Here is a 27,268-nt window from a genome sequence, read left to right on the forward strand (position 1 = left end):
CCACGAACACAACATATGACTATCCATAAACACACCTGACTCCACAAACACAATAACTAACTATCCACACAAATACCTGACTCCACAAACACAATAAATTAATATCCACAAACACAGCACTGGACATTTCCCAAACACAACCCCTACCTTTCTACAAAACACCTAACTCTCCATAAATAAAACACCTAACTTTCCATAAAACAAAACACCTGACTCTCCACAAACAAAACACCTAACTCTCCATAAAACAAAACACCTGACTCTCCACAAACAAAACACCTAACTCTCCAGAAAACAAAACACCTGACTCTTCACAAACAAAACACCTAACTCTCCACAAACAAAACACCTAACTTTCCATAAAACAAAACACCTGACTCTCCACAAACAAAACACCTAACTCTCCATACAACAAAACACCTGACTCTCCACAAACAAAACACCTAACTCTCCATAAAACAAAACACCTGACTCTCCACAAACAAAACACCTAACTCTCCATAAAACAAAACACCTAAATCTCCACAAACAAAACACCTAACTCTCCATAAAACAAAACACCTGACTCTCCACAAACAAAACACCTAACTCTCCATAGAACAAAACACCTAACTCTCCACAAACGATCAATTCAGCTCTTCGCTTCCTCTTGCTAAATCAATAATTTTCCTTCACTCTAAAAACAGCAATAATTCTCCCCCTTTCTCTTTCTGCCATTTCTCCACAACAGTCCGGCCTCTGACAGTGGAGGTCCTTGGCTCGGGGCAACCCTTAACCTCAGGGATGCAATACGAAGTGACCTGTAGGAGCACCGGGGCTCGACCCCCGGCCCTAATCACCTGGTGGATGGATGACAAGGAACTTACCAACGCTACGTCTCATGTGAGTTAAATCTTCTGATGTTATAGGATGTTAGAAAGGAAGAGAGAAGTGGAGGTTGGAATAGCATGAAAGATGATTAAGAGGCAGAGGGAGATGGATAGTGGGAAAGGTGTAGGAGAATGGGAATTATAGTGGAAAGGAAGTTGAGGTTGAAAGAGTAGGAAGGATATGGGCTGGAGTGGAAAAGATGAAGGAGAGAATACAGAGAAAAACAAGTTAATGAGAGAAGGGAAGCAAAGTGGGAGAAAAAGACATCAATATCAAATACAAAAATACAGGAAAAAATATACGATTGAATGTCAGTTCTCGCAAAAAATTTAAAAAATATATTTTTTTAACGAAACGTCATATCTTCAATGAAACATTTAAGTATCCTTTCCAGCATGAATGTTACGAGCGCCTCGAGAAGGCCGTGAAATATTAATTAGGCTAATAAAACGTTTTCTACCTGCTGAATTGCCTTCGCTAATTAGCATTCATCTAAGAGACTTCATGTGATGCTCGAAATTAATTATCTCTTATAAGAACCTTGCAAGTATCTCAAACGCTTTGACGTCTAGAGGCTGAAATTGCTAGTGGTAACATTTTAATATTTTTGGTGACATTTCACTGATAATACTCAATAGATATAGTTATATCTGGATAGTCTGGTAAACTAGTCCTGGTCTCCTATCTCAGTTTACCTCACGATGCAGTGATAATTTTTCAAGAATAATTCGATTTGAGTAGCTCATGGAAAACAATTACGTAATGAATTTTTATATATTACAGGATTAGTTTCATCCTCGTCAACTCAGCAAAAATATGTTTACTTTACAATTAGTTAAATTATAATTATACTTTGAGGACAAATAATGAAGAAAAATATTTATTTAAAATTAAAATAAAATTTTATTTTCTTCAAGAAACTCTTATTTCTTGAGAAATAATCAGCGAATAAAAATAACTTTATGCATAAAAAATGGATTTCTATTAAAATTTCGAAATGCTGTCCACTGATAATGAGGTCTTTAGAACCAATTATAATTTTTGTTTTAAAAAAACATAACAATTAATATGAGTCAAACGGCAATACACACTATAAACACTTACTGTCGATACCCAATAAATATTGCGGAGAGGGCCAATTCAAATTGCAATAACTGAAATTATTTCACTGGCACTATTGCCATGAGATTGGATTAAGGAACCGCTTCACAAATTTGTAAGTCGGTCTCTCGGATTTTTGCCATTCATGGATTACAATTTCTTCACTATTTCCTTGTAAGTGGTAAGTTTATAAACCAATGGTTTCATATAGATTATAATAATTAGTATTTTTGAATGAGAGTTTGACAAATAAAATTTGTCAACATTCTTTCGTCATATAATACGCACATACCAACACACACACACACACACACACACACACACACACACACACACACACACACACACACACACACACACACATACACACACACATACAGATCATGCCTAGATCTCGAGAGAGCTGGGGCTCACAGTCTCCAAGTGGGATAAGTTCATTCACTTCTATTCCCGAACAATACAAAACCCAAGTATCTCTCAATTGATAAAATAATGACACGTAGGACAAATAATTCCATTTCCTGAGTTTTCATAATAAGACCAAACACTTAAACCACATTAAATGTTATCATATTTACTCGTAAGTAAAAAAATTATAACCATAAAATAGATCACGTGGATGAAGAGAATATATCCTTAGGAATCAAATGCTATAAAATAATTCCATTCACCTGTATTTAAAAAGAAATATTAAATTCAGGATGTTAATAGTCTGATGGCTAAAGGTAATAATTAATAATGTATATTATAGAAATGATTTAGTTGTCCATTATGTATGAAAAAAAAACCTTGTTAGGCCTATGGAGATCGCCCCTAGGGCCCAGGCCAATTGCCGACCTTCTAGGTAAATAGGGACATCAGGTGAAAGAGATATTGTCCAAATGTCTTTCTATCTCAGCGAACATCAAGGTTTGTGACTTTTAGATATGAACTGTGTATATGATATGTGTATTTAATACTGTAAACAAAATTATGAAAACAGTCTTTTCTCTCAATTATAATGTGAGAGTAAACTAATTTTTGTTGTGAATATTTTAACCATTTGTTGAAATATCCGGTAATGGTATTTATGATTTATAATACATATACAACGCTAATGTATATATTTATTATGAATTGTATTTCAGTGACTTACAATCCCTATCTCACTTGCATCTCTGACTGCATATACTTACATTTAATTATCTCTATATATTTCTCATATTTTTGCTTTCTAGCTAAGACTACGGTTCAATAGAGATGCTGCCGATGATAATGACGAAATATCAAGCTTAGAGCTGTAGTTCCACCTTGTACATCAGCCTCTCTAATTTCCCGCGTATCTACGTGTTTAGAGATTATATTCCAGCATCCGAGTGACTCCAGGAATGAATGATTACTGAGCGATGATATTGAGAATGGCGCACGCGGCCTCAGGCTGTAGATGGCTGAGCGCCTTGAGTTGTGGTGGCAACATAGGGTTACTCTATAGACGTTAGGCGTAGGCTGGGAAGCTGGGTGAACATTGACGTTCAAGACTAGAGATGGTCTCTCTCTCTCTCTCTTTCTCTTTCCCACTTTTTCTCGTTTTTTTATGTCTCTGCTGATTCCATTTCACTATTTCATCTTTCTTTCTTTCTCCTTTCCCCCCAATCTTTATCCCCCTGACTATCTTCCCGTATTGGAGGCTGCTGCTTCTTCACCTTCCTCCATCTTCCACCTGGTCTCATCTCCCGTCTCTCTCTCCCCTGACGCAGACTGAGAACCTTGGTAACGTCACCCTAAGCACCCTGACTCTTGTTCCTGACGATTCCGACGGAGGTAAGCTCCTCAGGTGCCTGGCTCAGTCCCCCGTCATCGACCACCAGCCTATCGAAGACTCCTGGAAGCTCGACATCCAGTGTGAGTATATACAAGCAATTTATTTAAAGGATTTTTGTTTTACTTAAGTTTTCCCTTATATTCTCTTCAGAAACTCACTAGTTTTATGCTGACAAAACCACAGACACTAGAAAGTGAAGGGACGACGACGACGTTTCGGTCCGTCCTGGACCATTCTCAAGTCATTATCAAGGTAGAGAAGTAGAGAGAGACTTGAGAATGGTCCAGGACGGAGCGAAACGTCGTCGTCCCTTCACTTTCTAGTGTTTGGTTTGGTCAACATTTTTCAGCCACGTTATTTTGACTCCTCGTCTCACTAGATTTATTTTTAGTGTATTTTGAAATATAAAAGTTTAAGTTTATTGTAGTTTATCCTATTTTTTCTCACTATTTTGCCTTAGAACTTACTAATATCAATATCTTTTATCGGATTTTTGTTATATTTTACTCTTGATTCATTCTAAGCATAAAACCGAATTTTAGCTTCGTTTTTTTCTCTGTGTTGATCAGATCAATCTTTACACCTGATTAGTTTTTTTTATTTGGTTTCAATATATATTCCTAATATTCACTGATGTATAAATTATATGTATTCCAAATTGATGTTTGCAGTTTTATATAATATTCATGAAATGTGTTGTGAATATATATGTTTGTGAGTTCTAGATTCGTGAATCATATTTGTTATCCTTGAAAGGCTTTCATTGTGAATGTAATAGTCCTTCGAATGTTGTTTTTTATGTAATTCTTCGTTTGTCTTTGTTTTACGTTATTTACAATCTTCCACGTCTGTCCTTCAGTGTTTATTGTTGTTTTAATTGTTGTTCGTCTTTTTATGCTGTTTTTTTCGTCACTGATTGTACTAACGAAACGCCTTTGTAAGTGTACAAGTATTTTGAACTATTGTTGATAGGTTTCTTGAATCTTACTGTCGTCGAGTTCTTTCAAGACTTTGACTTCTTTCAAGACTTTGACTTCTTTCAAGACTTTGACTTCTTTCAAGACATTGACTTCTTTCAAGACATTGACCGACTCTATGATTTGTGTTACTTTTACATATACCACATATACCACACGAAAATCAGCATTACTAATAAATTGTATCAGTTTTCCACAACATTAACAGAAAGTTATGATCTTATTTTGTATATTTAATTATTCGCAAAATTTTCGTTCACGTTATTATCGAATGCATCCTCATATATATTTATTTGTTAAACTTTGTTCTGGCTCTAACCAGTGTATCTCATTGTGCTCTGTGATTCAAATTCACGCAATTCACAGTGAATTTGAACATAGAAGCCGTTGAAAAAAACCCCACTTCACTTCCTTACAATAAAATTTCAGTGATCGACTTTGTATAGGGTCAGTATCTTTCACGCCATTGACAATGTCTTCATGTTACCTGTGTCTCAATATAGCAGCTGTATTCAGAGCAGTAGTTTCGCAACCAGAAGGTCCCGGGTTTGATTCCCACAGCAGAACAAGAGAAGTTTGTGTCTCGATTTCTTTCACATGATGCCGCTGTTCACCTAATCGTATATAGGTACCCGGATGCTAGACATCTATTGCGGGTTGCATCATGGGACGGTCATTAGTTGACAGAGGTGGGTGAATCTATGGCACACGTGCCAAGAGTGGCACGTGAGCATATATTGCTGGCACACGACAGGCAGTATCGCCTCCTGGATTCTTTAACCCCAACCCATAAAATAAAATGTTATTATTATTCATTATTATTGTTACTAACTCATTACATTTTCTTCGTGAGAATTACTACTTATTAAATAACATATAATTCCTAAATCTGTACCTTCTGAAACCATTCAGAAGAGTTATTGGTTGAATAAACGTAAGTCTTAAGAACGTGTTTAAGCACTTCTTTATCTTTCTCCTTACAGAAATGGTCAAGTACAAATGTAATAAGAAATTGTAATCAGTAGCTCAAAAATTCCCACTGGCACGTATGTTAATTTTAAGATACTAGTGCTACTTTGAGCAATATATATATATATATATATATATATATATATATATATATATATATATATATATATATATATATATATATATATTATATATATATATTATATATATATATATATATATATATAATATATATATATATATATATATATATATATATATATATATATATATATATATATATATATATATATATATATATATATATATATGGAAGTGATTGTAGAAAGCCTATTGGTCCATATTATATAATATATATATATATATATATATATATATATATATATATATATATATATATATATATATATATCATTACTTGTAGTGTCAGCGTAGTTCTTCTGATATCTTAATTGCATGTTTGCTGTGCAACTTACCTGTGGACACTCTTCAACCTTCAAAAGAACCGGGTTCATCTAATTAACATAAGCATTCTTTGAGATGTAACAAGTCAATGTTGGCCAAGTGAATATTTAAAACCCAACCCACGAATCATGTGAATATATTAATTTGCGCCAACTGCTAGTGCCTGGATTTACCCTTGTAATGAAGGCTTCGCTTGACGAGAATCAAGACGAAGGCTGGATCTGATTTGCAATGTCGTGAAGTCACAACCTAAAAATATTATTTCTATAGAATACCTTATGGTGCTTAGGAACTCTTGACCAATTTAATGAATGTAAACAAAGCCGCCATGATTGAAAAGAGATTTACAGGTCTAGTACACGAACACTAAAGTGTTTGGTGAGTCCAGGGTCCAGGTTTTGAGCTGGCTCTTAGGTTTTTAGAAGAACGTGAAAACATTTCGAATGGTAAGTCTAATACCCATGTTTGTGTCAGTACGGCATATGAGATAATGTATATAACCTAAAATTCAGATAAAGTTAATATAATAAAAATGAGATAACGCGTATAACCTAAAAATGAGATGAAGTTAATATCCTAAAAATGAGATTACGTATATAACCTAAAATGAGAACGTTAATAACCTAAAAATGAGATAACGTGTATAACCTAAAAATGAGATAAAGTTAATAACCTAAAAATGAGATAACGTTAATAACCTAAAAATGAGATAACGTTAATAACCTAAAAATGAGATAACGTTAATAACCTAAAAATGAGATAACGTTAATTACCTAAAAGTTGATGTTTGGTGAGTTATAATGTCTCTCATTCAACTTGTTGTTGAACAATCGTTGATGTCGTGCGTCTACTTGGCAAATATTATATATATATATATATATATATATATATATATATATATATATATATATATATATATATATATATATATAGTTTTATGTGTTAGACGTAAACTATAGCCAGGGACATAAGCTGTCATCTAAATGCAGGAAGTCAAGCCTTTACTACTATATAGCACTTGGAAGTGGAAAGAATGAAGATTTGGAATGGGACAAGGGAAAGGAATGGTGTCCAACCACTTGGACAGTCGGGGATTGAACGCCGACCGTCTAAGTGGTTGGACGAAGTAGCAGCCAGAGTTACGAACGGCCAACGGAGAAGGGTCAGGCAATTACAGAACCAAGACACATCCGAAAATGAAGGAACTGACATCGTGTTTTTAACGTCTTGGACCATTATCAAGTCGAGTGGTCCGGATGGAACGAAACGTCATTTCTTCTTTTGTTTTCAGACGGGTAGATTGCGGTGTGTGTGATTTTCAGCCACTTTATTGTGACTTACCGTCAGTAGTCAATGAATTTTATTGACGCTTTTTGGCGTAAGGGCACAATGACTCCAGAAAATTTCCATTAGGTCAAGGAATCCAGTAATCTCTAGCCAATGGTATATGATCCTGAAAGGAAATTCCAAAGGCAGCTATTGACTACAAGAACGACAGCCTCCGTTAGCATTCAAGTCGTTCCGGTTCTTGCTTGTGAACATCTTAAAACGACCCGATTTAGTCACTCTCTTTTACGCATCTACAGTTTTGTGTTCACAGGAAATAAAAAACTTTTGTCTACTTTTCTGGAGGGATGTAAAATTGCTTTCAAATATCCCTGTTCACCAACAACTAGCTTCTCGGCGAAGTCATTGTTGCAAGACCTATTATCTCAGGTGATTCACTCTTGCAAGATAAATCAACATAGTAGCAATATTTTTGGTCAAGAGTTTTCAGTTCAGGATATATTCTGTTACAAATATTATATTCTGTTATATTCTGTTATATATGTTATTACAAATGTTATATTCAGTTCCTCAGCTGAAGAGGGATTGTTGGTTTGCAATATTAATCAGCTCCGGGAGAGGTTATCTTGTTCCAAGAGTTATCATCTTCGAGGAGTTATTGTTTAAAAAATACTTTTATTTTCTTGACCCCTTAACTCGAGGGATATATTGTTGCAAAATTTATCAGCTCAGGAGATATATTATTGCAAGATTCCTTAGCTCAGGAGACGTTCTGTTGCAAGATTCCTTAGGTCAGGAGACGTTCTGTTGCAAGATTCCTTAGGTCAGGAGACGTTCTGTTGCAAGATTCCTTAGCTCAGGAGACGTTCTGTTGCAAGATTCCTTAGCTCAGGAGACGTTCTGTTGCAAGATTCCTCTGATTAAGGGATACACTGCTGCAAGATTCCTCTGTTTAAGGGATACATTGCTACAAGATTCCTCTGTTTAAGGGATACATTTCTGCAAGATTCCTCTGTTTAAGGGATACACTGCTGCAAGATTCCTCTGTTTAAGGGATACATTGCTACAAGATTCATCTGTTTAAGCAATATAGAATTGCAAGATTCCTCTGCTTAAGGGATATATGGCAAGATTCCTCTGCTTAAGGGATATATTGCAAGATTCCTCAGCTCAGTGTAGATCCTGTTGCATAAACCAACATCCACTTACAGCAATACTAATCCCACAACCAGGCTTTTGATGGCAGCTAACCAGGATCCGCTCTACGGCGACGTTGCCAGCTCCCCTTGGCAGTCTGTTTACTGAATTAAAATTATCTTGGCTAAGTGCACAAGAGCATCCCGGACTCATTCAAGAAAGCGTTTGAAACCCACACTGCCTTTCTTTTTCACAGTTTCCTAAGTCGCATTATGCTAAACAAGGCTTTTATCTTGTAACTTGAGCATCTCTCTCTCTCTCTCTCTCTCTCTCTCTCTCTCTCTCTCTCTCTCTCTCTCTCTCTCTCTCTCTCTCTCTCTCTCTCTCTCTCTCGTGCCGTTATGGTATGTGAAAAAAATATTATGGGGATTGTTTGTATATTTACATCGGTTACAACAATGGTGCAGAACTCTCGGTAAATACGTGTGTGTGTGTTTGTATAGGTTTCTCTGATGACCTTATTCGGTTTGGGATTTTAAAAATGGCGATGAATGGGGATTTTTTTTTTCTTGACGTGGAACATTGTTATATAAGTTGTCCCTCGCGTAGATTTTTCTATATTGTAATACACACACACACACACACACACACACACACACACACACACACACACACACACACACACACACACACACACACACACACACACACACACACCAGTTAATTGACAGTTGAGAACGAGAACAAAGAGCCAAAATTCAACTCCCGCAATCACAACTAGGTGAATACACACACACACACACACACAAGCACACACACACAAACCTTATCAAATCCATATATATATATATATATATATATATATATATATATATATATATATATATATATATATATATATATATATATATATATACAAAAATCCACACAATAACAAGCACAAACCCACATTTTAATACGATAGCTCCACCTGTATTCCCGAGCATAACACCAATAAACAATACATTGAGATTACCAATGCCAATCTGCTTTTATTTACATTCAAATACTTCATTACATGAAGCCCACAACGAGTTCAGTTTAGAGAGTTATCCGTATAACAGATTTATCATTAACCAACATTTACGTATGAACTCGCTGTTTTAGATAAATAAACATATAAATATTTACTTTATGATGATATGATGTGCTGACTGTTGCAAAAACGCTCTGGTTGAGTACTTTTAAAAAGCTCTTGCTGCAATGGACTGCCCATTAGTGAGATTTCCATCTGAATTTTATATGTTATTTGGTTTCAAAAGTGTTAGTGGGGCTCTATTGTTGTTTAATATTTATTCCGAATTAAGTAGCTGTCGAACCTAATTCAATACGATATATACACAAATAAATAAATATCGTATATAATATATATTTGGGTATCAGTCTTATAGATGAATATATAATTGAAAATGACTGACAGTGCGAGATAAATGATGCCAGTATGAATCTTTTCTATGTTATATTTTTCTTGACTTGAAATAGAAGTAGAAAAATTAATTCGCCAAAGTTCACTTTAAATTTTTATTGTGGCCTGACTCTACGAGATATGTTTCATTGACTTGTGTCAACATCATCAATGGCAGAGTTCACAAATTTTGTGTTGATGGATATACAGCCAGGGATGAGGTGAAGGTGAAACGCCTCATCTATGGGCCAAGGTAAAGCTCATTGTAGCCTACCAGATCTTCTATATTTCTATGATGGGCCTGGTAATATGTTTTATGTTTTATTGTTGTTGTAATGAATAATGCCTCATTAATGTTCAATCTTTTATTGTGGCTATATATGTCGATTATTTTGGTGCTGTGTTTGAGACTATCTCTGGTGATGATCAGGCTATGTGTAAAAACTTTATCTAGTTATATGTAGAAAATTCTCTACATGTAACCAGAGATTGGCGAGGATTTATACATTAAGATAACGAAGTAACTAACACCAAATTTCACACACACACTCTGCTATCTTGGAGAACACGATGAAATATACAATATCATGCCAATCCCCATCATGATAACACTGTAGATTGGTTATCTGCAATGAGTCTATTGGCTCATTAGTGAGGTGCTTCCCCTTCACTTCATCCCTGGCTGTATGCACAAAATTTTGTCAGCTCAACATTTGTAACCTGGAATGCCAGGGTTGAGGGGGGTTACGGGCTATTCATGCCCGTGCCACTTCTTGGGTGGCTTAATCTTCATCCATCATCAATCATTTGTAACCATTTGAACTCTGCCTTTAATAACGCAAAGGTCAACGAAACGCATCTCTTAGGTGTCAGGACAGAATAAAATTGTAAAATAAACTTTAGAAAGAGAACTTTTCAACTTCCTTCGCAAGTGAAAAACCCAGAGGTTTCGTAAGTAGTTGTGTAAATTCTTGATAAATCTTGTCACTGGTGTTTTGCTCCTATTCTCAAGCTGTGTTGGTCATTCATGTTTCACGTCCATAAAATGCTTTGATTCTTAGATGTGATTTTTAGCTTCCTACCCTTGTCTGTTCCGCATTATTGGAATTTCTAGAGCAGTCCTAATATCGATTTTCGGCCAGATCGTGATGTCTGCTCATGTTTTTATTACAACTGTTGCCTCTGTTCACCTAGCAGGGAATATAGGTGTCTGTGAGTTAGCAGACTGTTGTTCTAAGCAGCATCTAAGGGAAAGGTCAGTCGTTGGCAATGGGTTTCCTGTGCTCGATAATGCGAAACCACTCTTTTCAACATCATTCAGAGAATGCTTATCCTTGATGCTCCAAACTGTTTGAATATGGTGTGTGTGTGAATATGATTACTATTTGTACCGTCAGGTGTGATCTATCAGCTTTTGGGCCACGTCTTTCCAACCTTCGATTGTCCAATATTCTCCCAAACATTACCATTTAATGTTTATAACATTACATCTAATGTTTTACCATTTTACTGCTCGGTCTACAGAGGCCTCATATGAGAGAAACTCTGCCCATTTGTTTCTGCCTGGGAATCCAACCCCCAGGCCTTTTGGACTTCGATTCCCAAGCCTGGGAAGAAGCTGTGTGTGTGTCAGTTCTGTCCCTAGGGGTGACGAACGCCCATCCCACCAATATCGCGACAGTTCTCCACCTAATGCTTATTGCCCCGTCCTCCTCTCAGTCCGGAGTGGCCAATATACACGAACCAGTTATCAGAGCCTTGGATCTTGGGGCCCTCCTGATATTGATCAGTCCTGCTACAGCTGCAATAATTGTATAGATGTCGATATGGCATTTGCAAAAGGTGATGGCAAAGGGGAAGAGTAATTGAAGTGGGAGAAGCACAGTGATGTATATATGTATGAATGTACTCACCTAGTTGTACTTGCAGGGGTTGAGCTTCGGGTTTTTGGTCCCGCCTCACATCTGTCAATCAGCTGATGTATAGATGCCTGAGCCTATTGGGCTCTATCATGTCTACTTTTGAAACTGTGTATGGAGTCAGCCTCCGCCACATCACTTCCTAATGCATTCCATTTCTTAACTACTCTGATATTAAAAAGTTTTTTTCTAATGTCAATGTGGTTCATTTGAATACACAGTTTCCACCTGTGTTCTGTTGTGCGAGTACCACCCGTGTTAAATAAGCCGTCTTTATTTACCTTATCAATTACTCTGAGAATCTTGTATGTGGTGATCATGTCTCCCCTAACTCATATATATATATATATATATATATATATATATATATATATATATATATATATATATATATATATATATATTTAAATCACCACTGATTTACATCTAGCGTAAGTGCATGATCTAAGAATTAGGCTTTTTCATTATCTATTAATCTGCATTTCATAGTAAGGAATGCATGTTCATTATTTTTTATTTAGACGACAAAAACCTTCACAAGACTGTCCATCTGTCTTTACTTTAGCTTCGACTAATCTGTCTCACCACTGCCATAAAACTCATTTTCAAACCAATCACACACTGAGCTAAATGAGCCAGATTTGAATCTGTACCCAAGCAAACGCCTTAGACCAATACTCTACAACATGCAAACCATGCAACCTGGAATTCCATTGAATCCTCTAGGGTTCCTGAGGCTTCCACTGAAACCTAAGCAAGGTTCCACACTTTGCTTTCCCCCCCCTCCATCCCAATGCAGTCTAGCTTGTAGTCTTGGGACTTGGAACATAGCATTGTTCTCCTCAAATGCTCAAAGAACATTTTGTGCACACTTTGAGATATTTGCTCATATTTTTTTGATAATTAGCTTACAAAGTAAATACAACCAATCTCTCACAACATTTTGGGACTTAAAATAATAGCTATATTTCGATACCAGTAAAAGCACAAGTATTTATTGAGATTAACAAATCCCTACACTTCATGCAAGTACATACAATGCTTACCTTCTTTTGTTTGCATAACGTGCCTTTTCATACGAACAAAAAACAAACATTTATCTTTGCAAGATATCAAGTTTTTCCTTTCCTGGTATGTTTAATATAATTCATCATAAGCGAGAAAGCAAACAATAAACTTTATAAGGCAACTTGGTATCCATAAACTAGCTTTATTCCAATGAATTTTGAAGTTTTTCGCCCTGTTAATTATACAGATGTATACTGTGCTTCATATGTATCGCTGATGATGTATCTCTGGTGTATCCCACTCGTCAGTTTAATAATACATTCTAATTCAGTTAAATAGCCAGTATATCTATTGTATCCAATGATGTATCCAACGTCCCAATAATTTATCCTTAAATTATATGAACAAAAATCTTTGTTTCATTGCCCAAGGTCATTATACAGTTGCCCAAGGTCTCTACAGTTGTCATAGGCAATAGCTCTTCATGTGTATGTATATGTATTTTGTGTCTTCAGTTATGTCATCTTCATTACATTCACACATTTTGGTTAATTTATCCATTGATTTTCCATTGAAATGTTTCGAGGTGAGAATGTGTTTGTATGCGTGTTTGTGTATTGTATGTTTTATGTATTATTTGTTCTTTTTCATGTTTATTTTCCTCTGAATATGCAAATAAAGTCTTGCATTAGATCACGATCAACAGCATTACCTTTGTAATCATCATACAGATGTCAACACCTCTGTAGACAATTGTATTTTTTTGTTTACAACGATTCACTATCGTAATGGTTTAATTTCATTATTACGACAAGTGGCACTTTAGCTTTTCCAAGTGCTACTAGCACTCCCCACCATCATTCACATCACCACAATCTCGCATTATCACACTCAACAATCCATCAATCCCTCTATCATCAACCCACATCCTGTCACACACTCTCTTGACAATAATCACATCAACTTCTAACATTATCCCCAAGATCTACTATCACCACAATCACCACCAGAGCAACTTTCACCACCACCACTACCACCACAACCACCACTAAAACTACCACTATCCCCGTTGATATAGCCACTACCACCAGTGCCATTATCACCATCCCACTTCATTCCCTTATGAACACAACTATTTCTGCCACTACCCTACCACTTCCCGTCACTCCCTACTACTTTCCCCTCCTTTTGTATCACTATCACCATCAACATTACTACTACCACTACTACCACCTTCATCAGTTCCATAACCTCCACCACCCTTACCCACTACCAGACCACCATTATAACAACTACCACTACCCCCACATAACATCTACCATACCCCAACCACAACCCCCAACACAGCTACCACTACCCCCACCAATCTACCAAAGCCTCCCCACATCAACCACAACCCCCCACCACATCTTTCGCCCTCACAGATATGCCCCATGTGAACCTGAGTTTGGCTGAAGACACAGACATGGAAGACATTAGCGAAGGAGACAACGTGACCTTCGTATGTAAAGTCAAGGCCAACCCCACTGTCTCCAAGATCAGCTGGTACCATAGGGTAAGTGACCAACCCCTTTCGTTATATCTGCCTCCCAAAAGACACACTACGAAATGACAATTAAAATAACATTGAAGTTACGAGATGTGTGTGTGTCTGGTGGGATATATATATATATATATATATATATATATATATATATATATATATATATATATATATATATATATATATTAAAATTATTACGAAACTCACATTTCTCGTCAATTTCTTCCAAGCTTTAATGTGTATAAATATTCCCCTTTCTCTTTTTTTTTGGGTTACATCTCTTTCACTTCATTCACCTACCCTCTTCCTTCACTCCCGCCTCATTTCTTTCATTCCCACCCCCTTCATTCGTCAGTTATTAGCCAGGACGAATCGCTTAGTAAAAAACACTTTTAGTTAAAGATGTTTCATGCTGCTCCGGATCACACTTGACAGAGGTCCCCAGGGCAGGTCACACAAGTGCCCTAGGAAAGGAGGTGCCCTGAGTGAGAGGGGGGGGGGTCACAGCCCCACTAACGGTAATGTGTCGCGCCCTGAGCCGTGTTAACGACGCGTTAGCTGGTAATAACAGCCTGGTAACCAGGTGGCGAATTGCACCAGAGAGACACCAGCTGAATTCTAAAATTCCAATTAAGTGTCTAGTGAAGGTTGGAGACTTTTGTTTCACTCAGCACCAGTGAGTAGCGAGTCTGATTCCAACCCTCCACCCCGACCCTTTAACCCCTACCTTTGACATAATCCTCCCCCTAAACTCTTTGATTTATCCCCTTAACTCCTTCCTCATTTCGGGCCACGAACCCCATCTATAGAGAGCTAATGTTCGTCTACGCAAGTGCATTCGCGCACAAAGGAGTGTACACATACACACACACGCACACACACACACACACACACACACACACACACACACACACACACACACACACACACACACACACACACACACACACACGCACAAACACTAGAGCAAGGAGCTGTTCTTGAGCAAAAAGACGAGGTAGAGGTGAGTTAAAACAGGCAACACCATTGGAATTTGAGATTACCAGTCTAGAGGCAAGGAAGTATTTGCTGAACTGGACGTGACAATGGCTGTTGGTTCAGGTGGAATCTCATACCATGAAAACCTCAAGAGAGAACAGGAGCACTATGCCAGCCACTCTCCATGATAGATAACAAGTTCCTGGTAAAAGGAGAACTACCAAAAAGTTGGAAGACAGCTAATGTAAACCCGAAATACAAGGAGACACTGAACTACAGGCCAGTGTCCCTAAATTGCACATCATGCAAGGTGATGGAGATGATTATGAGACAAAAAACTAGTAGATCATTTAGAGAGAAAGAACTTGTAACACAATTCTATTATATTATATAAAATACATTACACATAACGGTTTTTCAGTTTCCAGTAAAATAAATTTCAGTGTTAATAGTTAAAATAAAATTTTCATAGTAATATCACACAACAATAAATTTTCAGTGTTAAAAGATAATATAATTTATCAGTGCTATCAATAATCAACAAAAATATTTAGTTTTATCATTTAAAATTTTTTACAATGTTAAAATCAAACATATAACTTAATTGGAATCGAACCAGTCATAATATGTGTTTCTACCAATCATTATATTACTAACACGCTCTCACTGCTTAAACTGTTAATTAATTAAGAATTCATAAATATAACACGAGATTAAAACTGAAATTACAAAACATTGATTACTGTAACATTACACTGGTAGAGCACTAGTCTCATGTTGTAATTAAATAAATGCCCTTTTTTATATATTGACTTTGCAAGCATTAATTTACTGCTACCCGAATGAACATCGAGGGGAAAAAAAATATGTGTTTAAATGTTTACCTGGGGCTGGTGGAGAGGAAAAAAAATCAACAGCAATGTATTTTTTGGGATCCATGAATGCCAACAACTTCTGTTCAGCTTTTGCAGAAGAATATTCAGTAAGCGTTCTAATAAAAAGAAGTTCCACCGGGCCTCAAAAATTGCTTCAACTGACCTCTCATCAAAACGGCGGAGTGCTGCATGGCAGACCTTATTGTCATGCATATGAACGCGTCGCTATTTAATGAAAGCGAGGTTCTCTGGACTCTAATAAAATGCACCCCGACATATTTTATGGCCGCCGGTGATATATCGTCACGATTTATTCACCAACCTCGGATTCCACGCTTCATTTCCTGCCTCAAGTGGATGAGTAAGTCCTCAGATTACTCGTGTTTCACTTGATTGCTAATGAGCGGGAATAGGTAGGATGGATTGATGAAGAGAACTCTGCTTCTCTCACTTTTTTTCACTTTCTCCTCAAGCTTCTCATCATTATCCACTTTTTAATGTAATGAAAACAAGCACTGTTCACATTTGATCTTGCTTTATCTTACTTTCTCAAAAGCTTTCTCTTATTTCCTCACACTTTCTTTCACTTCCCAATACTTTCACGAACCTTCCTCACATTTACTTACCAAGAAACTCTCTCTCACATTCCTAAAATTTCTTTCACTCTTTTCCATTGAACTTTATTTAGCTTTCTCACACTCTCTTCTCCGAACATTCTCACACTTTCGTTACTATCTAACTTTTAAACATTTTCTCTCACTTTCACATTCCAATACTCCCTCTTCTCATAACCCAAACTCTACTTTATTTACCTTTGATTCTTATTGATTCTTAATGATTAAATTAATTCTTATTCTTAATTAATTCTTTATTCTTAAACTTCCGATGTTATATAAGATCGTATTTGATTTTTAAGTATCCGGATCATAAGTGGTTAGGTTCTCAGTGACGGCCTTAATAACCAATTAGAAGTCCATAGGCCTTAAGCCTAAGCCCAAAACCAAACACAATGCCATTTGCAAGTTCTCATTATTAAATTAAAATGTATAAATGACTTCACAAATAAATTTTTTTCGTCTTTTAAATAAGATAATTAAAATTTAATAAAGGCTATAAGAATATCTTAGCTGCACAGTGAAGTATCTAGATAAATGTTTTATTTATTGTTAAGGAATATTGAAAAAAAATAAATCCTGGTGTAAATATACAAGCAGAAAAAAAGTAGTATTAAACGAGCGATATGTTTTGATGTTAGTCATAATTTTTATGTAATTTTTCAAAGTATTTTGGTTCGGTAGTTGCACGTGTTCGTCTGTTTCAAAATGGCTCATGTAAACATTATGAAACTTCATGTGCATTCATAAACTTCATCTAAGTTTCGTCCATGTGAAGCTTTTGAATCGAATTTAATTTTAGTTTTGAGAGATATTGGCTCATTTCCACCAAATTTTCTATTTAATTTTTCAAAACTGGTAATTTTTCACAGCTACTATTGAGGTCTTCTTTATTATATTAAAATTTACGACAATCACCAGAACTGAAGCAGATATGACGGAGTCTAATAAAATTTTAACTCACCCACCCACCCAATCCTTTACTCAATCCAGCAAGTATAACTAGAGGGGAGTTCATCTAGGTGAGAAGCCATTCATACAAAATTGATAGAGAACCAATGTTTAAATTTAAGAACAATACAATGGAAATAAATTTACAAACTGGAGACGCAGAGACAATTGTTAGAAGGAACTTTTGTTGAGCAAGAGTTGTAAATACTGTGAAACGCCTAGATGAGAAATTTGTTAAGGAAAACGTGTTACACATTTGTAAATGTAGATATATGTGTGTATGTGTGTGTGTGTGTGTGTGTGTGTGTGTGTGTGTGTGTGTGTGTGTGTGTGTGTGTGTGTGTGTGTGCACGCGCGGACACAAGCATACACACACATACACACACACACACATGTATATGGTGGGGCTGGTGGCTGAGTGGACAGCGCTCTAGACTCGTGGACCTAGGGACCGGGGTTCAATCTCCATCACCGCCGAAAAAAACAAATGACCAGAGTTTCCTTCACCCCTGATGCAACTGTTCACCTAGCAGTAAATAGGTACCTGACAGTTAGACAGCTGCTACGGGCGGCTTCCTGAGGAAATATATGTGTGTGTGTTAGAGAGAAATTGCTAAACTATAAATATAATAAGAGACAAATACCTCACGAGTCAGTACATTATCCAACCGATGATTAGAAGAAAGGAGGAGGAGGAAAGAGGAAGGACGAAGGAGAGATGGTGTCTCTCCATCATAGCAAACACACAATCACAAACACACAACCTACAATCACACACACACCTACAATCACACACACACCTACAATCACACACACAGAGATGCACGTTTTGCCCATAAATCATCCCTCGACCCCCAAGCTCCCCCTCAAAAAAACCTATCCTACGTACACGTTAGACATTTCACCATTAAGTCTGCCAGGCACGTCCCAAGCCAAACAAATGCCAGTGCGAGTCATACTGCGCCTTCATAACCACACTCCTAAAACGGCCCCCAGAGGAGAGTGAACCCCGAGGCCAAGTGATCTTCACTATAAGAGACTGGCAGCCAAAAGCGGCTGCGGCGTTAGTGGAAGTTATACAAAAATAGGAGGACATGGAATTTCGTAGGAGGTGGCAGACAATAGCCAGAATTTCACTTTGGTTTGCATGTTTCCCCGAAGCGTTGGGGGAAGGGGGGTGGGTGGGTAGGTTTGGGGGAAAGGGAGGGAATGATGGTGGGAGCTAGGGGAGGCGAGTGGAATGGGGTATAATGAGACAGGGAAAAAGGAAGGTACCAGGAAGGGGTAGAATGAGGAAGAGATAATATGGAGAGACTGGGAGGTAGATGGAATAGGATAAGGGTAGAGGAAAAGAACGTATGGGTGGAAACAAGGGAAGAGAGGGGTAAGGGAGGAGAGAAGATGGGAGAGGGGGGGGGGGTGAGGTATATAGAATATATGAGGGGGAAAAAGAGATGAGGGAAAACAGTGTTAACAGGAAAGCAGAAGAGTGTGAGAGAGAGATGTAAAATATGACCTATATATATACACATGCCACTGATCCTGATATTTCAAATGATATCCTCAAGATGTTGTACTCACCTAAGTTGTGTTTGTGTTGGTTGAGCTTCAGCTCTTTGGTCCCACCTCTCGACTGCGAATCAACTGGTGTATAGGTTCCAGAGCTTATTGGGCAATATCATATCTGCATTTGAAATTTAATATGAAGTCTGTCTTCAATCCCCCTCACATCTTAGTGCATTCCATTTGTTAACTACTCTTGTACTATGTCAGTACAAGAGTAGTTAACAAATACTCAGTACTCAGTAACTCATACTGAGTTAACTACTCAGTATACTGTGTCAGAGACTTTCTGGCAGCCCATAAATATGCCGTCTGACCACGTTTCTCTTATCTAAATTTTATGGCCTGGTCATAAAACTGTATTAAACCTGTGAGGCCAGATTACCCACTCCTGAACCCATGTTGTTGGTGTGTTACAAACTCCCCGCACTCCAGATGTGTTGCTAGCTCTTTCCTCACCAACTTCTCCATTACCTTACATGGTTTACAAGTTAGCAACACCGGCATGTAGTTCAGTGCCTCTTGTCTGTCACCCTTTTTTGTATATCGTTACTAAATTAACTGTCTTCCAATCGACAATCGACTTGAGAATGGTCCAGGACGGACCGAAACGTCGTCGTCACTTCACGTTCTAATGTGTGGTGTGGTCAACATACTTTAGCCACGTTATTGTGACTCATCGCCAGCAACTGTCTTCCAAATTTTGGTTAATCTCCAATTTCCAGTGGCTTATTATTCACTATTGAGAGTGGAAGACATAGTGCTTCTGCTTCTTCTTCTTTAAGCGCCCATGGTGAGACTCTGTCAGGTTCAACCAACGTTTGTCGTACCTAGTTCCTGCAGAAGTCTCCTAACTACATCTCTGGTAATTTAAAGATCTTCCTTTGTCTTCTAGCTTACCGCCACCTCTCTTAATTCAGGCAGAACTAAGACAGGTTCTTACCCCTCCTTGCTCTATTGTGAAGACCTTCTGGAATCTCTTGCCGAGCTCTTCACAGCTCTCAGTGCTGTGAAGAGCTGTCTACTCCTGTCTACTTTCTGTACGCCTGCCAACTCTCTGTCTGTACGCCTATCATCTCACTTCTCCAGTTTCATCGCCTTTTCCACCACTGTTGTGCCCGAAGCAGTTTTGGAAGGGTCGTGGATTTAATAGATACGTCATTTTTTATACTGTATCTCCACTTCTCACCCCGAGGCACTCAATTTCAGGCCTTCTGTTACCTCCTTCTGCTCTCTGCTGTTCTGTTATGTCCGTTCTTTCTTCATGTTCATGTGGTTAATTTGTCTTGCTTTGTACATGCCTCATTTAACCACGGATTTCTCTTTTTCATTTGTTTGTTTCCTTTTGTACCAGGATAAACCTGCCTACTGCCTCCCAACACTTCTGGGTAATGTAGTCCATCATGTATGTGTGTTCACCTAATTGTATTCCCCTAGTTGTGTATTCGGGGGCTGCGATCTGGCTCTTTCGGCCCGCCTCTCTATTGTCAATCAATCAACTAATTTCCTCCCCTCTACACACACACAGACACACACACACACACACACACAAAGAGCCAGACCAAAGAGCCAGAGCTCAACCCCCGCAAGCACAATTAGGTGAGTACACACACATACACACACACACACACACACACACACACACACACACACACACACACACACACACAGAATGCAGCTTGTAGCAGCTGTCTAACTCCCAGGTACCGTAGGTACTGCTTGATGAACAGGGATATCAGGGTGAAAGAAACACTACCCATTTGTTTCCACTATCGCCGAGGGATCGATCCCCGGAGCCTAGGGTTATGAATCCCGAACGGTGTCCACTCGTCCGGCCCCTCTTTGTGTGTGTGTATGTGTGTGTGTGTGTGTGTGTGTGTGTGTGTGTGTGTGTGTGTGTGTGTGTGTGTGTGTGTGTGTGTGTGTTTGTGCGTGAGTCTGCAGGCGCACCTTCGTATGCATAAAACTGCATATGTGAGAGTACACACAGCCATAAGCAAACAAACACACACACACACATACACGTGAACGCATTTGCATGCATTCTGCAGAATGTCCTGAAGACACATTCGCGTGTAACATCTTGCGAGTTTTCTTAGTGCAAGGTTATCTCATTCGCTAAAAAATGCCGGGGATGTTTGGCGTTCCTTGAACGTTGGAAGCGCTGCATTTGCATGTGTTTAGAATGATGTTGGTGGCGCGTGTTTATTCTGGAGGAGTTTTATCTGTAAGGAACAGCTCCTACTTTGGTGGAGTCAGGTGCCTAAGGTTTCAGACTAGGTTATGTTTTTGTGTATATGTGGCACTCTACCTCTGTGTGGTACTCTACCTCTACCTGTGTGTGGTACTCTACCTCTACCTGTGTGTGGTACTCTACCTCTACCTGTGTGTGGTACTCTACCTCTACCTGTGTGTGGTACTCTTCTTCTACCTCTGTGTGGCACTCTACCTCTACCTCTGTGTGGTACTCTACCTCTACCTCTGAGTGGTACTCTACCTCTACCTGTGTGTGGTACTCTACCTCTACCTGTGTGTGGTACTCTACCTCTACCTGTGAGTGGTACTCTACCTCTAATGTGCACAAATGCACATACTCTCATGTACCCACATATAATTAAAGTTATCAGTATTAGGATAATAAGCAAACGGACCTAAAAATTGAAGTTGAGGAGTCTTTAAAAACTTGGATAGGACAGAGTCCAAAAAGACTCTAAAACCTGTAAACCTATGATTAAGAGTCGTAGTTCATCCCGGGCAGGTGTAACTAGGAGAGTTCATCTCAGCAGGCTTGTTCAAGGATCACCTGAGTAGGTGAATGAACACAAATAATCCAATAATAATAAGTAGAGGAAACCCCCAATAATCTCAAGAGGCGGTTCCAGTATGCAGTGAGTTCTTCCGTGATTGATTGATAAAGATTAAGCCACCCAAGAGGTGGCACGGGCATGAATAGCCCGTAAGCCTTCATTAGGGATAGGCTCAGCCTTATATATATGGCTAGAGAGGCTACCCGTCATTGCCAGGGGTAGTCTGTCTCTTCTCTACCCACTATTTCCGCTCTTTGCTCCTCACGTCTCCCACTTTCCCCTATTTCTTTTTTCCTCACCCTCCCCCTCACTCCCCCCATTCCGCTCTTTTATCCCATTTCCTCCATTTTCTCACTTTTCCCTATCCTCCCTTCCTCGCCCTACCCTTCCACCTCTTTCCTCTTTTCCCATTTACTCTCCCTCCTCCTCCTCCTCCTTCTCCTCCCCTCTTTTCTGTCTAGTCACCAATTTTGAACAAACAGAAGTTTCCATTTATTTGTCAGCAAAGAAATCTAGGGACTTAGCCAGCTACTTTTTATAGATTTATGTTGTGTAGGAGGTCACTATTATGCCTGAACCCCTGTTAATAGAACCAATAGAACCGATCCCGACCAGCCTATGTCAGTCTCATACCCATGACCATTCACTATGCAAAGTTGGGTTAGACAAGCGCCAAGCGTCTGGCCTCCAGGCTAACAGAAAAACAAGCAGACATTCACTTTTGCATATATAGATACACGAGAATATTTTTAAAAGAATGCTGAATATTTTCCTTTTAGTGATCATTATTGAAAAGGTAAATCTCCTTTTTTACCAGAACGTCAACAGAAAGCAGTTGCCTGTAGTTGTATTTTGTAGTTAATAATAGAACCTGTATATTTGAAAGCTTAATTATACAATATACGAGCGAGTTAAGATAAAAATAAATAATTTAATAATCAAACCCACACGCATGCCACGAAATACAAGTGACGACGTTTCGTTCCTGGACGTGACCTAAAAAAAGCCGCGTTCAGGTGTTGTATATAAAACGCTAAACATATCCCCCCATGGAAGGAATCGAATCATACACGAACTGGCCCTAAAGATAACGTTGTTTCGAGCCATTGTGACCTATTCCTTGCACAATTTCCATTCTCTGACGTCGGTACGAATAAGCGAGTATTGGTGCGCTAGCTAAGTTGACAGAGACGCTCAGGGTTCCACGACGTCTCTTAAGACCCAGGTTCGAGATGCGAGTCTTTACAATGTCAATAAAGCCGCATTCGCGAGTGACAGATATTAAGATCAGGAGGAGCTCATTAGTCGAATGGAATGCAGCTTATTAGAGCGACCTACGTAGTTCTGTCATTGGCTCTTATTCTGTTAGTGCCTCTGGTTCTGTCAGGGCCTACACAGGCACTGACAGTGGCTGTGTAGGCACTGTCAGTTAACAGTGATCAAATTAAACGTCACTTTCTCGTGAACGTCACGTTTAATTTTTGATCATCTTGGATGCTACGAATAAAACACGGTAAACAACAGGTGTTTTCTTGCGTGCGTGCGTGCGTATGTGTGTGCATATCTGCGTGTGTTGGGGGTAATGTTTTTTGTTTACATATGAAGGCAAATTCCTCCCTTATTTCGTGCATTGGATAAGCTCCACCGGCCTCGATTTCCGAGCCTTCCATTGAGAGAGATCGTTCTCATCGCCTCTAATTTTTTCGTCATAATAATAGAAAAAAATTCCTTCCTACTATTTACTGACTTGTCTCAAAGTGATAAATATGTGTCAATCTTCTCTAATGTATCGAAAGGTGAATTAAATAATGCGAAACTTGTTTTCCATATAAGCTTTATATTTCAACATCGTCACAGAGAGAGAGAGAGAGAGAGAGAGAGAGAGAGAGAGAGAGAGTGAGAGAGAGAGAGAGAGAGAGAGAGAGAGAGAGAGAACGAGAGAGAGAGAGAGAGAGAGAGAGAGAGAGAGAGAGAGAGAGAGAGAGAGAGAGAGAGAGAGAGAGAGAGAGAGAGAGAGAGAGAGAGAGAGAGTGAGAGAGAGAGAGAGAGAGAGAGAGAGAGAGAGAGAGAGAGAGAGAGAGAGAGAGAGAGAGAGAGAGAGTGAGAGAGAGAGAGAGAGAGAGAGAGAGAGAGAGAGAGAGAGAGAGAGAGAGAGACACTCTCTCTTTGTTTTCTCTCTTACACTCTCTCTTGCTCTCTCTCTCTCCTTCTGAGATTCCAGTGTTTATCTTTCTTTGATCTTCGGGAAACTGGAGAACTTCCAGCATCACTATGTGAGCCATCTTATGGAATGAAGTTTTCATCCTCCTACCTACTCTTGATTCTCGGAGCGAGGAGAAATTTAAGCCCAAGATAGTCTTTGATCACTCTTAAAAGAAAAATTCTCCCTCTCACCTGCCTTTGAACCTCCTGAAGGAAGGGAATATTTTAACGCCACGTATCCTGATCTTCCTTCAGGAGAGATAAATTTTCTCCCCACACACACATCTCGACTTTGATCCTCCTGAAGGAGTGATTTATTCCTCCTCATCTTTCTATAATCTTCCTGAAGGAGATAAATTTGCACCCGCTGCTTCTCCTAGCTTACTCCAAGAGTTCTCCGGTGTCACACGCTAATGAGGAGGTCATTACCGTACCTGAGACGTGAGACGAGCGAAGGAATTATATCCATAATTTTGTGGAACCGATTTTCGACGGGAGGGGAAATAATAATTCATTCTTATTGAACGTAAGAAATAAGCCCCTAAAAAATCCAAATCACCTGGTAATGAGATGCTTAAAAAAAACTCTTTATGCCTTTTCAAAGCAAATTAAAATACGTACAATTTTTTTCCTGTTTGTGTGATAATTTTGGTCGGTTCACATTAATGACTGTGTGGATGTTTATGATGAGGATGATGATGGGATTTACTAGTATGAATGTTCTGTTGTTCGTGGTATTCCTTTGATTAGGAAGATTTGAAGAAGGACATCATTATATTCATCTCAAGATGCTGATAGTATTTCTCTGGGAGGATGTGTATAAGTCTCTATCAGGGTAGATGTTTATATGAATGTTTATATGAATGTTCAATGTGAATAAATATATATATATATATATATATATATATATATATATATATATATATATATATATATATATATATATATATATATATATATATATATATATATGTCGTACCTAGTAGCCAGAACGCATTTCTCAGCCTACTATGCAAGGCCCAATTTGCCTAATAAGCCAAGTTTTCATGAATTAATTGTTTTTCGACTACCTAACCTACCTAACCTAACCTAACCTAACTTTTTCGGCTACCTAACCGAACTTAACCTACAGAGATAGGTTAGGTTAGGTTAGGTAGGGTGGGTTAGGTTCGGTCATATATCTATGTTAATTTTAACTCCAATAAAAACAAATTTACCTCATACATAATGAAATGGGTAGCTTTATCATTTCATAAGAAAAAAATTAGAGAAAATATAATAATTCAGGAAAACTTGGCTTATTAGGCAAATCGGGCCTTGCATAGTAGGCCAAGAAGTGCATTCTGGCTGCTAGGTACGACATATATATATATATAGGAAATGCCCTCCCACATCAGACGTGTATGTGTCTGAGCAGATGTGTATACCTCTCCTGTCAAAGACGAAGGTATATAGATATATTTCAAGAAAGAACTTTCACAGTTTTATTTCAAAAAGATGTTCATAATCGCTTCTCAGAGATAATTTATCTAGGATTTAATTCTTGAAACATGTAAATAAACCCTTCATAAAATGATTCAGAATTAAATCTTATTATAATATAATCTTTTTCTTCTCTATAAATATATATCAAGGGAAGTTTTAACAACTTATTTGTCTTAAAGATATATTTAAGTCGTCGTTTATTTAGAAAGTTCTTAAGTCACAAAGACGAAATCTAAAGGAGAATTCACAGACTTTTTAATTAAATCTTATTATATATCAATAGTAAACGGTTATATCTTCATTCAATGAAAATGAACAGAAGCGTTCTAGTAATGAACTTTGATAGAATTATGCATTTATTTTGACATATAAGGGGAAGAACGTTCACATGGATGAACATATTAGTGCATGAAAATTCCCGTGAATGAAGATCAAGGTGGATGAACACTCACGTGGATGAACATTCACGTAGATGAACATTCACGACGGATGAACATTCACAGTGGATGAACATGCACATCTTAGAAAGACTAATATGATTTGTTTGAAAGTTCAGGATGAGAGGCAGGAATTTTTGTTATACAAGTTGAACTTGACTTGGAACTTAGACAAACCAAGTGGGAGTTTTGTCTTTAATTTCCAAATTTGTAAACAACTTAGGAAACTTGCTGTATTTAAGGAAACGATAATGTACTGCATACTGTAACTATCGGGAGAGAGTGCTCTAGCAGAATGCCTGTATTCACATATCAGTGTTCACTGTTCCCCATTCACCATCCTGTATTCATGTATAGCACACTGAAGGAGAATGAGTACAGGAGAGGTATTGTATAAAGTACTCAGCAGCGCTTAATCTCAGGGAACTTCGCTTAAAATCCTCCCCCTCTACATTGCTTGTGTTGTCGGCTCCAAGGATGATCCATTATCATATCGCATTTCCCTTTTTCCTCTGCTTCAGGGGGCCATTATCTTTAGAGGGATCCGTTAACTTATCTCTCAGAGAAGTGTACTATATCACTTTATTAACTCACTTTAGCTGTTCTTTAGCTTAACTTTAGCTTTAGCTTAGCTTAGTTTAGCTTAACTCACTTTAGCTGTTCTAACTCACTTTAGCTAAATGTGACCCAACCACGTCTCGTTCATCATTTTATCTCTTTCGCTCCATCTTAGAGATATCTAAGTTCACAGTCTGTCTTTCTCTCTTATTTTTCTCTCTCTCCCTGGCTGTCTTTCTCTCTTATTTTTCTCTCTCTCCCTGGCTGTCTCTCCCTC

The 27,268-nt window shown here is 38.1% G+C and overlaps 1 protein-coding gene across 2 annotated transcripts in view; it reads left to right on the top strand.

The window, feature by feature from the left end:
- Positions 1 to 27,268, top strand: part of LOC123757569 (nephrin) — a 282,325-nt gene that overhangs the window by 226,001 nt on the left and 29,056 nt on the right. For both annotated transcript variants that reach the window (XR_006772779.2, XM_045741325.2), the window contains exons 7-9: positions 731 to 882; positions 3,708 to 3,852; positions 14,403 to 14,533. Coding sequence is in view for 1 of the 2 variants with exons in the window: in XM_045741325.2 (XP_045597281.2) it covers positions 731 to 882; positions 3,708 to 3,852; positions 14,403 to 14,533 (428 nt within the window). In the remaining variant the exon portion in view is untranslated. The remainder of the gene's footprint in view (positions 1 to 730; positions 883 to 3,707; positions 3,853 to 14,402; positions 14,534 to 27,268) is intronic.

Source organism: Procambarus clarkii, chromosome 19 (assembly GCF_040958095.1).
Source record: "Procambarus clarkii isolate CNS0578487 chromosome 19, FALCON_Pclarkii_2.0, whole genome shotgun sequence".
Lineage (NCBI taxonomy): Eukaryota > Metazoa > Arthropoda > Malacostraca > Decapoda > Cambaridae > Procambarus > Procambarus clarkii.